At 41.5% G+C, this 16,798-nt stretch overlaps 1 protein-coding gene across 8 annotated transcripts in view; it reads left to right on the plus strand.

Annotated features, from left to right (window-relative positions):
• LOC140126350 (protocadherin gamma-C5-like) overlaps nt 1-16,798 on the plus strand; it is a 164,922-nt gene that overhangs the window by 138,455 nt on the left and 9,669 nt on the right. For 5 of the 8 annotated variants that reach the window (XR_011854814.1, XR_011854813.1, XM_072145720.1 and 2 more), the window contains one exon: nt 7,493-7,551. The exons of 1 other annotated variant lie outside the window; for it this stretch is intronic. Coding sequence is in view for 4 of the 7 variants with exons in the window: in XM_072145720.1 (XP_072001821.1) it covers nt 7,493-7,551 (59 nt within the window). In the remaining 3 variants the exon portion in view is untranslated. The remainder of the gene's footprint in view (nt 1-7,492; nt 7,552-16,798) is intronic. 2 more of the 8 variants (XR_011854815.1, XM_072145721.1) reach the window with 1 other exon arrangement.

Genomic DNA, 16,798 nt, shown 5'->3' on the forward strand with positions numbered 1-16,798 from the left:
ATAAACATGAAGATATCTTGTAACCAAGGCTACAAAATTACACCCAGTCCACAATTACGTTACATAAATAAGAGTGCTTTAAGGGTTATTACATAGGTCAAACATTGGGGCACATTTACTTACCTATCCGACCAATTACCCCGAAAGTGCATTGTCTGACGATAATGTACTGGGCCGCAGTTCACTAAGATCGTGCGCCCGATATCCTGGATATGTCGCTTATGTCCGCTGGAGTTCACCTTCTTCTTCCTGGTGCTTGTAAGTGCATTGTCTTGCTACACATTTTGAAAGTTAAGTAAATCCTCTGCTAACACCTCCCAAAGCACCTCAAAAGTTAAGTTTTGGCATTGATGAAGCACCTGGAAAATAAAAAACAATGACGCTTATATACTAAGGGTCCCACATCTGCATTTTCGTTGGGTTTCCCGACTTTTCTGGGTTCGTACCAGGGATTGTGTCGCACACGATCAGATTTTGGCGCATCAATGCCGGACAGAAATTGGGCTGGGGCGGGTCATCATACGATCCGAGGGATTCGGAGTAAGTGCAGGATTTACGGTAACATTTAAATTTGTGTCGCAAGCCAAGCACTTACATACACCGGGAAGAAGAAAGTGATATCGGGCGCACAATGTTATTGAATCGTGGCAGGTGTGCATTCCGCGGACAGTCCAGATCGGGGATTGCACAGGATGGGTAAGTTAATGTGTCCTAATGTGTTGTACGTGTCCATATAGCCTACGTAACATAAGTTAGTTCATAGGTTCAGAAAGGAGTTAATATGACCTCTGGAGCAGACTACACAGGATAGTTTGTTGTCTGTTGCCATTAAAACATATATCCAAATAAAGAAGCTGTGGAAAAAATTATTCATATTATTTTGATTTATATTAATGGTACCACAACAAAACTAGTCCTGAACGTTATAGAAGTAGGCTGTGGATTTTGATTAATGACCTATCTTCATGACATAAAACTGTTTAGCGGTTGGAAGCTCCAGCGATGGCTTCGGTTCACAGGAATTTGAGCTACAGCTTCTGGTCATAACACTAAATATTAAACAACGGTATTCTGCCGATGTGTTCAGTTTTATGCAGGGACATCTTATGGTGCCAGGTCCCAGACTGACGGTCTATCTTTTGGTGAGATATTCCATCACCTCAGCTGACATGGGAAACCTTTCAAGGTCAGGACAGCTAATTTTGCCCTAGATTTGCCATTGCAGAGACTGCAGAGACTTTTTCCAGAATAATTGGCCAGATTGGGTAATTTGAATATAGGGCATATAATTTATTTTAGAGATCAATAAAATCTAGATCTACAACTAGATGGTGCGGGTCTCTAGTGAAGAGTTAATATACCTTATTACCCTTGTGTTTCATTACAGGGATGAGGACATTTTTGATAACTCTTCCCCTATGTGTTTTCTATATTATTTCCATGCTGGTTATTTTCTCCTGATTCTTGCTGGTTTCTTCTTTCATTGTTCCATGCATAGCTGTTATTTTTAACACCCACTTAAAATAAAAGCCTATCCCCTTAGTGTTGTTACTATGCCTGAGCGCCAGCACATGCAGGGCCGTGTAAACAAACGGGTAATAGGTTGCCATGGTAACGGTGAAGGGGACTGCAGACGTGAGGATTGCATATGCAGCTCTTCAGGCCGGCCATGCCTTCATTCAGCATTGATTTGTGAAGCGTAGAAAACCTTTTTAAAGATTGCTGACTATTTTAGTTTCAGCAAATGCAGAATGAGGTCGGAGATAAATCATACAAACGGGGAGAATGTGTTTGTACTCAAGAAAAGGAGATCTTTTGTAGCAATCCCTTCATCTTAATTAGATGCTCACATTATACGTATCTGTGTCACAGTGAGCTGCATCTTAATGGAGATCCCAGTAGAACAGGGGGTGTAGCAGAAATATATATTAGTATACATGCAGCTACTCATTCCTGTCATAACCAGGGTCGGCCTTAAGGGCACACAACCTGCGTAGTTACAAAGGTCTCAACAGCCTACTTAAAGGATTATTTATACATCACATATATAGCGATACCCAACATTATTACCGTACTTTTCTTTGCATTGGCTTCCATTAATAAAATAAAAAAAGGAACCTGAATGAATCTGTTAAAATTACATAATTCTCTTTTTTTGGAACAAGCATGTTTAGAAAAATAAACAATAAAATAAATGAAAACAGAGAATTAAAAAAAGCTGATGCATAGCAGATAAAGCTTAGTTCAGACGGTTGGTGTTTTCGTCTCTAGTACCCGGGTAGAAAAGTAAAAGGCTGAAATCAGTTTTAAATCCCATTGAAGTCAATGTAAATTTTATGTCATCAGTTGTAATCAGTTGTACAGTAATCCATTTTGGATCAGTTTTTTTCACAGAACAAAAGACAGAGCTTGCAGTACTTTTTTTCTGTCTAAAAGAAAACTGATCCAAAACTGATGGTGCCAAACTGACCACTACAGATGACATTACATGTTTTTTACATTAAAGTAATTGGGACACATAGTAAGTTTTTACATTTTTTTAGATGAAGATAATAGACAAATATAGACAGAAATAGTTAATAAATAGAAAAAGAGCTGATGGATAGATTATAGAAAAATGTAAGGTATAGAAAGAAAGATAGGTAGGCAAATAGAAATAATAGAAATAATCAATAGGTAGATAGGTAATTAGAAATAAGAGATTGATAGGTAGCTAGATAGATAGATATGAGATAGATAGATTATAGAAGTTGTAGATCAATTAATTAAAAGTGTAATTAAAAACCTGATTGTTAAAAAAAACAGATAGTAACTGATACTAATTGATACCGTTAGAGTATCAGTTAAATAAAGAGTAGTGCAAACTAAGCCTAATAATGGAAATAAATAGAGTAGTAAGTCCATCATTTAAATAGATATGTATGAAATATTCACTAATTTAACCCCTTCCCGTCAATGCCCTTTTTTGCTCTTGGTTTTCCATTTTCAGTCCTCTCCATTAAAAATCTATACCTTTTTTTTGTATGTATACAGGCTTGCTTTCTGCATAACAAATAGCGGCGGTATTTAATACCAGGAAGTGGGTAAAAATTCCAAATGTAGTGAAATTGATTGTCTTTATTGTGTTCTCTAAATGACACTTCCCCTTTATTCTCTGGGTTAGTACGATCACAAGAATATCAAATTTAGATTATAGGGGTTTTAAAAAAAAAAGAAAATGAAAAAGCTTTTGTATGAAAAAAAAATGTTTCACCATATTCTGATTCCAAACTTTTTTTCATACTTCATGTGGAAGCATGAAGCTTCATATGGAGCTTTGTAAAGTATTATTTTTTTGTGGGACATGTTGCCATTTTCATTTCTACCATCTTTCGGACTATAAACCTTTTGATCACTTTTTATTTCAATTTTTATAAGTTGCTAATTGACAAACAAGTTGTGATTCAGACATTTGTGCACTGTGTTATTATTTTAATTTTTTTTAATTATTTTTACAAATACAAACAATACGGCTTACACAGATGCAAACTGTAAGATACACTTAAAAAGGAGAGCAGGCATAATAGAGGACACAAGTCATTATAATATTATCATACTCAAAAGGGGGATGATACATTTCATTTCATGGCTTGGAATTGCAATATTTTCATGTCTTGATAAATGCCTCCCACTTAATCCAATATGTTATTATATTATTATGCTACTATACTTACAAAGCGTATTAGTTATTAGAAAGGCAATTAGAATGCTAAAAATACACCTACAATAATGAATCACACTTTCTAAGTTCAGTCCGTGATTACAGTTTCGGCTGGAACTCCATGCATCACATATAAATATGGTGCTCAGAGTCCCAACCCCAGAAGTGGTTTACGGCCGGGAAGCAGAACGCTGCAAAGTAAATGGTTGAAGAACCGACTTGGGATGTGGAGAACTAATATCTAGTCTTGAATATTTAAAGAAAATCTACCACTTGATTTGATGCATTATGAACCAAAAATGCCTGGAGAATGCTGTAGCTACACTGATGCAGAATCATATGTTGTTAAAATCCCTGAACCAAGTGGTTTTGCTGAAAAAACTATTATAAAATTCAGGACCTTGGGAAAGCTGGACACGCATTACACACAGAGATGTTTGAACAGCCAAGACAAGACTAATCAACCTCAGCTGGATCACTCATATACAGCAGCTGGAGGATGGTGCAGCAATTGATTAATCACCCTGGCAGGAAGAACAGTGATTACATCATTCTCTGGAGCAGTGCAAAACTAATGTGAAAGGAAAAGCGCTGAGCCCAGGCACAGAAGCGAGAGACCTTCAATATCATAACTTTATAATAGTATTTTCAGCAAAACTACTCAGCAATGGGATTAAACAAGATATGTTTCTGCATCAGTGTAGCTACTGCATTCTGAAGGTGTGTATGGTTCATAATGCATCAAATCAAATGATAGTTTTCCTTAATTAAACCATCAGGCTTCAAGGAGGTGACAGCAGTAGGTGACAATGCTTTTATTCAGACTGTGTAACATCTATATTAATTTCTTGGATGTATCACTGGCATTCTGCTTCCCCCAACTCTAAATTAATTTAGTAACAATGGGGGACATTTATTATAGGATTTTCTTGGTTTTTCATAGCTATGTGCGCCTTATTTATCATGGGTCGGTGCCACAAATTAGCTTTTTTTCTGGCAATCATGGCAGTTTTTACTTTTTGGTTCTCACATTGCCTGCGACTTGTGAATCCAGACACTTTTCCGGCTTCTCTAGTTTATCTGACACTTTTTTGGGGGCAATTTGTCACACAATTAGAAATAGTAGACTTGCTTTTTGTGGGTCTATTTCTCCTTCTTGAATTTGAAGTCATTTCAAACACTTTCAGCCATGCACCAATTATTATAGCACAGTTCCTGCGTTAAAAATAAAATCTTGCCGCACTTATTTTTTTCAAGGCCAATACTCAATGTACGACTACTATGTCCACTATAAAGAGATGTACATATCATTGTATAAACACTACTAAAATGATGCTCCTGATGCATTTCCTAGACAATATTTAACTCCAGTGGCAATTCATTGGAGGTGCGGATTTTAAAACTTGTGTACAATAATCATAATAGTTGGACCCCACCAATCTCAACTGATGTCCCCAGTATAACTGACCTGAAAAACCCTTTTAGGTTATAATATTACATTTTTTTCTAAATATTCGCATACCTTATTAATATAGCTAAAAGTTTTCTGCTATGGCATGTTGTCTGGAAAAAGGAATAAACACACAGAAGTATAAAACTGTTCCGTTTTATGCAGTTGTAACAGTGTAAGCTGCATTCACACATTGGGAGTCACTTATCTTTGGCCTGGAAATTTTTTTTATAAAAGTGATCAAAAGATCATACAGTCCTTAAAATGGTAGCAATAAAAATGTCAGCTCACCCCCACTAAGAATGACACTTAACCTACAGACTTGTACACTGAAGTTATTAGCAGCAGAATTTTAAAAAATAAGATTATTTTCATACAGAGGATTCTAATTTTTAAAAATGTATAAAAACACCATAAAACCTGTATAAATTTGGTTTTCTGATTGCACCAACCGAAAGAATAAAGAAGACGTGTCATTTGAAGTGCACAGTCAAAGCCGTAAATGCATTTTTAACCAATTTCACCACATTTGTAATTTTTTTTCTACCTCCCAGTACGCGCCATGGAATAATACATACCATCAATACAAAGTAGAATTTGTTACAGAGAAAACAACAGCTCACACACACAGATCAGTACATTAAAAAATTAAAAAGTTATAGGTTTTTGAATGTGGGGAGAGAAAATTGGAAGCACAAAAACAAAAATGGGCTAACTTCACTAAGGATGTAGATTTCAGTATATCACCTGTATGTTATTATGGCACTTAATAGGCAACTACAGGAGCATGTTATCCCTATAAGGCTCCAGAGTACAAAAATCAATGTGACACCATTCACATTCTGTATATTCCACTATTCTTTGCATGAGGTCTTAAAACTTACACATCGGTGAACTATATCTATATCATTTTATGAGAAATGGTAGAATTTGGTTCACAAGTAAATTATTTCACAATTCCACATCCATTAGAATGCATGTTATATCACCCATCCACTTTTTAATGTATGTTTTTCTCATCTATGTAATTATGCCTAAATAACACTGATGATGTGATCACTGTATGAAGCAATACAAAACTTTGGGATCTGCACATATTATTATGGCAGACTTAAAGAGGACCTTTCACCCTTAAAAACGGCACTAGGACCTGCTTATTAAAGTAAGCAGCTCCTAGTGCTAAAACAGAAGCAACAATGTTACACTGCTAGCGTTATCGGAAACCTCCGATAACGCTAACAAACACTGCTGCGCTGTACAATAGCTTTGAGAGCTCCCGCCCCTAATACCGCCTCATGAATACGCCAGTCCGGCGTTTCTAGTGTACATCGTAGCAGCGTTTGCTAGCGTTAGCTAGCGTTTCCGATAACGCTAGCAGTGTAACACTGCTGTGTCTGATTTAGCACTAGGAACCGCTTACATTACATTTATGTAACTTTGGATTTAAAGGGGTAATTCATGAAAGATAATTCTCCCTAGTGAACAAGTGTCTGATCACTAGTGGTCTGAATACTAGGAGCCCCAGCAACTGGGAAAATACACTCCAAAACACTTCCTTCTGTTCTATAGGATTTCCAGTATAGACATCTTGTTAGCCATTACAGGAAGTCCTATGGACGTGAATGGATTGCAGACAGAGCATGCCTACAGCAACTTATTCAGTATGTGATATTCCAGGCAACTTTCATCCCCCCAATTTCTTAATCACTGGGATGATTAAGAGATCCCAGCACTCGGATGCCCAATGACCACACACTATCCACTTTATGGAGGTAACGTGTCCTTCGTGGAAAATTCCTTTTAACAATACTTACCAAAAATCCTGAACTTAATGTCATACTGAAGACCAAAAATAACCTTGTTCTAATGTAAGGTGGTTCCAATAAATTGAACCAAGGAGTCTTTAAATTTTGCCCTCAGCGATAAGGGATGGTGAGTCTAAAATTGATACAATCAGATATGTCAGGTTTGGTTTTCAAAATGCCCCAAACAATAAAGGTGATCAACCACCCCATGCCACGCGTCAAAGGAAGGCAAATAATTTCAAATTGTATTGATGCCATGCCAAATTCTAATGGTTTCATAAATTGTATGGGCATGGCTATATATACATATATATTTACATTCAGTTGCTTATGATTGCTATAAGCTGCCATAATACTATATATCATATTTTAAATAGTAATTTCCCCATTAAAATCAAAGGACATGAAGATTTATCATATGTATGATTATCCCAAGAAAGTGTATCACAGATATAGTGTGATTTGGGCAAGTGAAAATATTACTTATAGTCAAATATTCTGCACAAACTTTTTTCCTTTCTTTTCCCACTTTTTTAGCAGGCACAAGCCAACATTGACTGGCACTTTTCACAGGCACAAAGACCCGGGACCAGTGGGTAAGTAAATAAATTAATGTTCTAATAAATGTCTCTATAACCTTTACTGTAAACAATAAGATATTGTGGGACATTTATCACAGGATTTTCTTGACATTTTGATATAAAAAAGTTGCAAAAAATAGTATTTGGGGTTTTAACTTTTGCCTTTTCACACCACACAAAAATAGTGATTTAAACTGGTATACGTGCTTGAGATTTTCTTTTTTACTCATCCTTATTTTTTTATAAAACAGACACTTCTGACAGATTTATTAAAGGTACATAAAAATATCCAGACGGCACTATAACTTGTTGAGTATCCCCCTAAATGGTTGATGTGCAGGGACCCAATCGTGTGTCAATGGTCAACTTGGTGAAAAAGGTAGATCTAATAATATGGTTCTTTGCACAGTCACACACTACTAAACTTCTTATTGCAGATTTTATTATAACATTGTAATATAACCAGGCCGGGATTTTATGAAAACATATAGCAGAGTATCTCATATATAATGAGCCTTGGCGTGGCTCACCATTTGTCAAAATAGTGTGTTAGTCTTACTATTGATTTTGGATATATACACGTGTTAGTTTGACAAAGGTGTTTCACTCAAATACATGCGGCTTCCTAAAAAGTGCCTCGGCTTATACCCGAGTAAAAAAAGTCAATAGTCACTTTTCTGATGCCCCCAGGTCCTCTTATGTTCGGCAGTGGCAGGTCTGTGCGGGTCTTGTGGTTGCTGGTCCACATACTATGATGTCAGCAGCGGCTCACTCTGTAATGTGTACACGGGCAGTGCCCATGGACCCAACACTGCCGGTAGTAAAAAGAGGACCTGCAGAGGGCATCAGAAAGATTAGTACTGACTTTTTTACGTGCTGGGCATACAGGAAGCTGGATAATTATGGGGGCTGGCTTTAAACTAAAGTCGGCTGGCAAAATGGCTATATACTACAGGGGGCTGGCAGGCTGGCTATATACTAAAGGGGCTAGCAGGCTGGTTATATACGGGGGCAGCTATATAGTGGGGGCTTTACGCTAGGGGGCAGGGGGATAGCTATATAATGGAATTAGGGGGTTGGCTAGCTATATGCTGGGAGAAAGAGGGCGGGCTGGCTATATATACTGGGGGGCTGGCTAGCTATATACTGGGGGAGGGGGCATGGCCTGGCACCAATGTATTTTTCACCCTAGGGTTATACTTGAGTCAATAGGTTTCCCAGTTTTTTGTGGTTATACTTAGGTCAGTGTATATATGGTACTCGGCTGCCATGTAAAATATCTCAAATTTATCATGATATGCACTGTAGTTTAGTACCTTCATTTTTGATAAGTTCCAGGTCAAGACAAGAGGTTGTAGATCTTCCGACGGTTCATCCAGGCATGAGCTGGTGGACACTGATGGCATGTGGTATAGTTATCCTCCTGCATAATGAAGACTGCAGCTCATGCATCTGTCTTTATTCTTAGTCACCAATTGGTCCTAGTGCCTGACTGCTCTGTATGCCTCCATCTGGTCACATAGCATAATGTCAAGTCTTGCATAGACATCTGTTGGTCTCAAACCGTGGTTTCAAACGATGCTCTAAATATTAAAGCTTCCACGATGCATTGGCAGTGGCCACCTATAACACTGCCAACTGTTAGATATAGGGGGTCATTTATCTTATTTTCCCCTTCCCTGAGTGCTTTTTGGGTCATTCAAGAGTCTATTTTTGCACCTCATTTGTCTTTGTGGTTTTGGCGCATTGTCAAATGCATATTTTTTTTAGCCTTATTAGGTGAAAATTTTAAAAAATGGAGCGATTTTTTTTTTTTTTTTTTTGCGCAACTCATACTATTGCCATTCTTAATCATGGTCAGGACTGGCGTGTTATTGCACAAGTAATTGCACCCATGTAGGCACAAATCAATGTTAAATTAGGCACAAACATCTGGAAGCAGGAGAAATACGAAGACAAATTAAGCGTAAAACAGGAAACTGCAACAAGACAAACTCTGGCAAACTGCTGGAAAAAGGCACAAAAAATTGGTAAAATACCCAAATGCGCCCAAAAAGTCACTAGAATACAACTAAAAAGCTTGCATCATAGTAAGATAAATCTGCCCCATAATATCAATTCTTGCTAGGCACATTTCAGAAGCGTCTTGCTCCTTTCTCAATAGCTGCTGTTTGAATCATCAATATCATTAAATAACAAGGGTATATTAGGAATGCCCATTTGTAATAGTACTATCCTGGTGGTCCCTGACTTAAGGACATCCGACTTACATACAGACCTCTCTGACCACTGTGACCTCTGGGGAAGCTTTCTGGAGGCTTTACTTTTGTCCCAGGCTGCAATATTCAACTGTAACGTGTCTGTAATGAAGCTTTATTGATAATCCTTGTTCCCATGATGGAAAAAAATCCGATTGTCACGATTTGTTTTTCTGCAGTTACAATTATGAAATATATAAATTCAACTTACCGCATATATTTGAGGATTAGCCGACCCGAGTATAAGACGAGGTACGTAATTTTAACACATAGGAAAACCTATTAAGCATAAGCCTAGAGTGGGAAATGCATTGGTCACAGCCTCCAGCCAGTAAAATGCTGACCAGCCAATATCCCCAGTATATAGCCTGCCAGCCCCTGTCTCCCCAGTATATAGTCTGCCAGCCCCCTGTAGTATATAGTCTGCCAGCCCCTGTCCCCCCAATATATAGCCTGCTGCCCCTGCAGTATATAGCCAGCCACACCCCCAGTATATAGCTTGCCAGCCCCATCCCCCTAGTATATAGCCTACCAGCCCCTGCAGTATATAGCTATCCAGTCCTCCTGTAATATATAGCCTGTAGTATATAGCCTGGCTGCCCACTGTAGTATATAGCCTGCTAGCCCCCCTCCACCAGTATATAGCCAGCCCATCCCCCAGTATATAGCCGGCCGACCCCTGCCCAGAGTATACCTAGCCTTTAATTTAAAAAAAGTAACACTGTACTCACCTTTCCGATGCCACCTGCAGGTGCTCTTCTTGCTGTGGATGCTCCGGTGCCTCTTCGGGTTGTTAGGCTCCTCTTCGGGTCTTCATGCTTAGCCGACACACACAATGATGTCAGCCAGTTGCCATGTATCCCAGGAGCATGCCTAATGATAAATAGCATGAAAATGACAACCTGTGTAGATATACTAAAAATAACTAATGAAGTTATTATAGCGGAATTGTTTACAAACTGGGCCAACACAGGTGTACTGAGGATCAAATTGATGTTTCAAGACAGCAATGAGAACAATGACTCAGGCGTCTTGCCACTGGTTAGTTATCTAAACTAACATTAATTATCTAAATACAACATTTCACAGATATAATTCCAACCTGTCTCTATCAGTCCTGGTGCATACAATTTTGGTTACCCCAGGATCCCACCATAAATCAGAAATCTCTACTAGCTACAAACAGATAGGGTCTTTATCCAGGGGAGGGAGGCAGAGCAGAGCTGACAGTGAATGTTATGGCTGAGATAGCAGACCTAAGAATGTCATTGTTTGTGATTATATGCATCTCACATTGTAAGCACATAGCATCTCACAGCACTAGAGTGATCATAATGTGTCTGCTTAAAGAGTCCTGCCTACACTCTGTAATTTTACACTGACCAGCCTAGGGAAAGATAGGAGCTAAAATGGCAATAAAACTAAATAAAATTGTAAAAAAAAGGGTTAAAAATGATCTTAACATCACTAACATCACTAGATTGAAATTTGAGAATTTTATTTCATGGGCAAACCCCCTTAAGCCAGTACTTATCTGCCCCCATCTGAAGTTTGCTAGAGAGCATTTGGATGTTGAGAATAGTATTGTAAGAATGTCATATGGTCAGATGAAACCAAAGTAGAACTGTTTGGTAGAAACAAAACTCATCATGTTTGGAGGATAGTGAATTCTGAGTTGCATTAAAAGAACACCATACCTACTAGGAACATGGGAGTGGCAACATCATGCTTCAGGGCTGTTTCTCTGCAAAGAGACCAGGACTACTGATCTATGTACATGAAAGAATGAAGGGGACCATTTATCATGAGATTTTGCATGCAAACCTCCTATCAGACAGGGCATTAAAGATGAAACATGGCTGGATCTTTCAGCTGGGCAATGATCCTGTCAGTCACCAGGGGTAGTGGACCCACTGGACCACCACGGATGATGAAGTAAGCCGACAACTGAGATCAGAGTCTAAGTGGCTCCTGGTTTTCACCAGAGCCCGCTGCAAAGCGGGTTGGACTTGCTGCGGCATGGTACCACCAGGTCGCTCCACAGGCATGACTTTGTCCGTGGTGGCAGCCAAGGAGTAGTACAGAGTCATAAGGCAAGATTGTGGTTGGGGAAAGGCAGGAGCTCGAGACAGGCTGCACAGGATTAGAGTCAGGGACGGAACCGGGGTCACAACAGGAAATTTTCGGGAGCCACCGCGCTCTCCCAAAGAGGCAGGAATGCCTGTGCCTGACCAGTGGAGCAGAAACAGAGTTTCTGGGCATGCATTGCGCAGGGAGTTGATGTACATAAGGTGTGACAGTCATTAACTCCTGTCTGATCCACGCCATACTAGTACAGCGCAAAGCCGATGCCAGTTCAGCTCTGCACTGGAGCTGAGGCTGCATTGGGAATCACGGGCTGTCAGCAGTAATCTACCGGCAATCGATGGTGTTAACCATTAAATGCCGCAGTTAGCCCTTTTGAATCGGGGCCCTACTCCCCTTCCCCCACAGCGTTTTCAGGGGGTGCTGATTGTTGGTACGGCAACTTAGTTCAGACCCCAGGGCTGTCCAAAGTAAATGCCTGTAAGGTCCAGTTACATATGTGTCAGCCTATGGATCAGCATAGCTGACCGTGCCAATACCCTGCATAGGCTGCCAGTCCTACATCAGTACTTCAGGGTATTATAATGAACAAGCAATTAAATGATTGCTTGTTCATGTCCCAGAGTGGGACACGTAAGATTAAATAAAAATTAAACTATGAAATTAATCAAAAAGCCCCGAAAGCCCTGTTTAATATTACACTTACATATACAATAAAAAAGGGAAAAATCACTATACAAACCCGACATATGCAGTATCACCATGTCTGTAATGACCAATACAATAAAACATAATCGTTATTATCAAAAACCAACACAAAGCAATGACCCGTATATCATAAAAAGGTCAAATTTTATTATAGAATATACACAACAAGCAATAGAAAATACTACTTAAAGAAGAAATGAAGCTAAAACAATAGCCATGGAACTCATTAAGGTGATACCTGATACAATGATGAGACCACCATATTCATCATATATACAATAGTGATGCGGGGTGCTATGTACACTACTCCTTAAGTTCTCCTAGAGCAGTGGTGGCGAACCTATGGCACGCGTGCCAGAGAGGGCACGCATAGCCCTCCCTGTGGGCACGCGCACCATCTCCACTGCCGTCTCTATAGAACTGGCCAGGCAGGAAAAGCTGCCGATAACCGAGAGCTCCAGCAATCTCTTTTACCGTGGGCTGCATCAGACCTGCTCTGTGCTCAATAGTGCTGCCTAGAGACACAGCAGCAAGTCAGTGTCCGCCCCTCCACTCACTCCCCCTCCCCCTGCAGCCCGGGAACACAAGGAGAGTGAAAGAGAACTGCCCGAGCTTACAGAACGCCCAGTGAGTACAGAGAAGTGCAGCAGGAGGGAGCAGGCAGGAGCTGCTCTGTGTGTATTACACTGGCAGCAGGCAGGCAGCTTTGGGACACTAAACAACTATAGGTCCTTTTTGTTTAGTGTCCCAAACTGACCTGTATGACAGATGTCTGTAGCCACATATATACTGCCCTTGGCCCAGATCTCTTGTCTCTGTGCTATGCTGCCAGTGACTCCGGGGTCCACTACCCTGCCCTCACTGACAGCATAGCACAGGTGCCCAGAGCTCTAGACCAAGGGAAGTGTATATATATATATGTATATATATATATATATGTGTGGCCACAGACGTGTCATATGTGGTTTGATGGTAAATTCACCTGCCTGATTCCCTGTAGATTTGATGTTCAGTGCACCCACTCTCCACCCTACAACATACACTTTACCCTACACACCCCCTGCCGAATTCCCCATGGGGGTAGTGTTCCTCACTGTATGGCGGTAGTGTTCCTCACTGTATGGGGGTAGTGTTTCTCACTGTATGGGGGTAGTGTTCCTCACTGTATGGGGGTAGTGTTCCTCACTGTAGTGTCCCTCACTGTATGGGGGTAGTGTTCCTTGCTGTATGTCGGTAGTGTTCCTCGCTGTATGGCGGTAGTGTTCCTCGCTGTATGGCGGTAGTGTTCCTCGCTGTATGGCGGTAGTGTGCCTCACTGTATGGGAGTAATGTTCCTCACCGTATGGGGGTAGTGTTCCCCAATGTATGGGGGTAGTGTTCCCCACTGTATGGGGGTAGTGTTCCTCACTGTATGGGGGTAATGTTCTTCACAGTATGGGGGTAGCCTTCCCCGCTGTATGAGGGTAATGTTCCTCACTGTATGGCGGTAGTGTTCCTCGCTGTATAGGGGTAGTGTTCCTCACTGTATGGGGGTAGTGTTCCTCACTGTATGGGGGGTAGTGTTTCTCGCTGTATGGGGGTAGTGTTCCTCGCTGTATGGGGGTAGTGTTCCTCACTGTATGGGGGTAGTGTTCCTCACTGTATGGGGGTAGTGTTCCTCACTGTATGGGGGTAGTGTTCCTCACTGTATGGGGGTAAAGTTTCTCACTGTATGGGGGTAGTGTTCCTCACTGTATGGGGGTAGTGTTCCTCACTGTAGTGTCCCTCACTGTATGGGGGTAGTGTTCCTTGCTGTATGGCGGTAGTGTTCCTCACTGTATGGCGGTAGTGTTCCTCACTGTATGGCGGTAGTGTTCCTCACTGTATGGGGGTAGTGTTCCTCACTGTATGGGGGTAGTGTTCCTCACTGTATGGGGGTAGTGTTCCTCACTGTAGTGTCCCTCACTGTATGGGGGTAGTGTTCCTTGCTGTATGGCGTTAGTGTTCCTCACTGTATGGCGGTAGTGTTCCTCACTGTATGGCGGTAGTGTTCCTCGCTGTATGGCGGTAGTGTTCCTCGCTGTATGGCGGTAGTGTGCCTCACTGTATGGGAGTAATGTTCCTCACTGTATGGGGGTAGTGTTCCCCGCTGTATGGGGGTAGTGTTCCTCACTGTATGGGGGTAATGTTCTTCACAGTATGGGGGTAGCCTTCCCCGCTGTATGAGGGTAATGTTCCTCACTGTATGGCAGTAGTTTTCCTCGCTGTATGGGGGTAGTGTTCCTCACTGTATGGGGGTAGTGTTCCTCACTGTATGGGGGTTAGTGTCCCTCGCTGTATGGGGGGGGGTAGCGTCCCTCGCTATATGGGGGGTAGTGTTCCTCACTGTATGGGGGGTAGTGTCCCTCGCTGTATGGGGGGTAGTGTTCCTCACTGTATGGGGGGTAGTGTTCCTCACTGTATGGGGGGTAGTGTTCCTCGCTGTATGGGGGTAGTGTTCCTCACTGTATGGGGGTAGTGTTCCTCACTGTATGGGGGTTAGTGTCCCTCGCTGTATGGGGGGGTAGCGTCCCTCGCTATATGGGGGGTAGTGTCCCTCACTGTATGGGGGGTAGTGTTCCTTGCTGTATGGGGGGGTAGCGTCCCTCGCTATATGGGGGTAGTGTTCCTCACAGTATGGGGGGTAGTGTCCCTCGCTGTATGGGGGGTAGCGTCCCTTGCTGTATGGCGGTAGTGTTCCTCGCTGTATGGCGGTAGTGTTCCTCACTGTATGGGGGTAGTGTTCCTCGCTGTATGGGGGTAGTGTTCCTCGCTGTATGGGGGGTAGCGTCCCTCACTGTATGGGGGCTAGTGTCTCTTGCTGAATGGGGGGTAGTGTCCCTTGCTGAATGGGGGGTAGTGTCCCTCGCTGTATGGGGGCTAGTGTCCCTCACTGTATGGGGGCTAGTGTCTCTCGCTGTATGGGGGGTAGTGTCCCTTGCTGAATGGGGGGTAGTGTCCCTCGCTGTATGGGGGGTAGTGTCCCTCACTGTATGGGGGGTAGTGTCCCTTGCTGAATGGGGGGTAGTGTCCCTTGCTGAATGGGGGGTAGTGTCCCTTGCTGAATGGGGGGTAGTGTCCCTTGCTGTATGGGGGGTAGTGTCCCTCGCTGTATGGGGGGTAGTGTCCCTCGCTGTATGGGGGGGTAGTGTTCCTCACTGTATGGGGGTAGTGTTCCTCACTGTATGGGGGGGGGTAGCGTTCCTCGCTGTATGGCGGTAGTGTTCCTCACTGTATGGGGTAGTGTCCCTCGCTCTATGGGGGGTAGTGTTCCTCGCTGTGTGGGAGTAGTATTCCCCGCTCTATTTTCTCCTGCTTTGTGATATAATTGGTGATGTTGGACTCTCTTTAGTGGTCTGTTTATTATCAGTATGGTGGTATTTATCTTGTTGTACTGGTAATGGTCATCATGTAGCAGTATTATATGTCCCTTATGGAGTGGTATGGTGTGATTTTAGGCTAAATAGTTGTGTTGGCACTTTGCAATGATTACATGGACTCTTGTTTGGAGTTTGGGCACTTGGTCTCTAAAAGGTTCGCCAACACTGTCCTAGACAATACCAGTTATAACATATCTAGGGAAAAAAAGTATTAAAAAAATGTGGCCATATATATGATTATTATAATAACAAATAGCCAATATTGTGCCGCCCTATATATAATGTATAGTACAACTATCAGCTGCTAAAAATACACAATATATGTGATTACACTATACAGATATAAATATATAAGAAATGACCAAAACAAGGCCAGAAGTATGTAAATTCTGCGATCTCCTTGAAAATACAGAGAAACAATGGGTGATTTGTAAGGCGCATGATATCAAAATAAATTATCTGGACATATCAAAAACTATGAAAACATTAAGCAGACATGTGAAATGTTATTTAACTACTAATTTCGGTGGTAAAACTTAGTGCCCGAATAGAGATAATTTCAAATTTTGAAAATAACAAATTTATCCAAAAATTCATAATTTTATTATAAATAAATGCAAAACTTATCAGCCCAAATCTACCGCGTGGCGTGGGGCATGGCCGTCAGAAAACCTGACGGATTCGTAAAAACCGCTGTATTTTTTTTAAAAATTGTGTCGCTTGACATGCACTTACAAGCACCAGGAAGAAGGTGAACTACGGCAGACCTCGGCGCAGCAGCGACACCTGGTGGATATCGGACACACGACCTTA

The sequence above is a fragment of the Engystomops pustulosus genome, chromosome 4, assembly GCF_040894005.1.
Source record: "Engystomops pustulosus chromosome 4, aEngPut4.maternal, whole genome shotgun sequence".
Classification (NCBI taxonomy): Eukaryota; Metazoa; Chordata; class Amphibia; order Anura; family Leptodactylidae; genus Engystomops; species Engystomops pustulosus.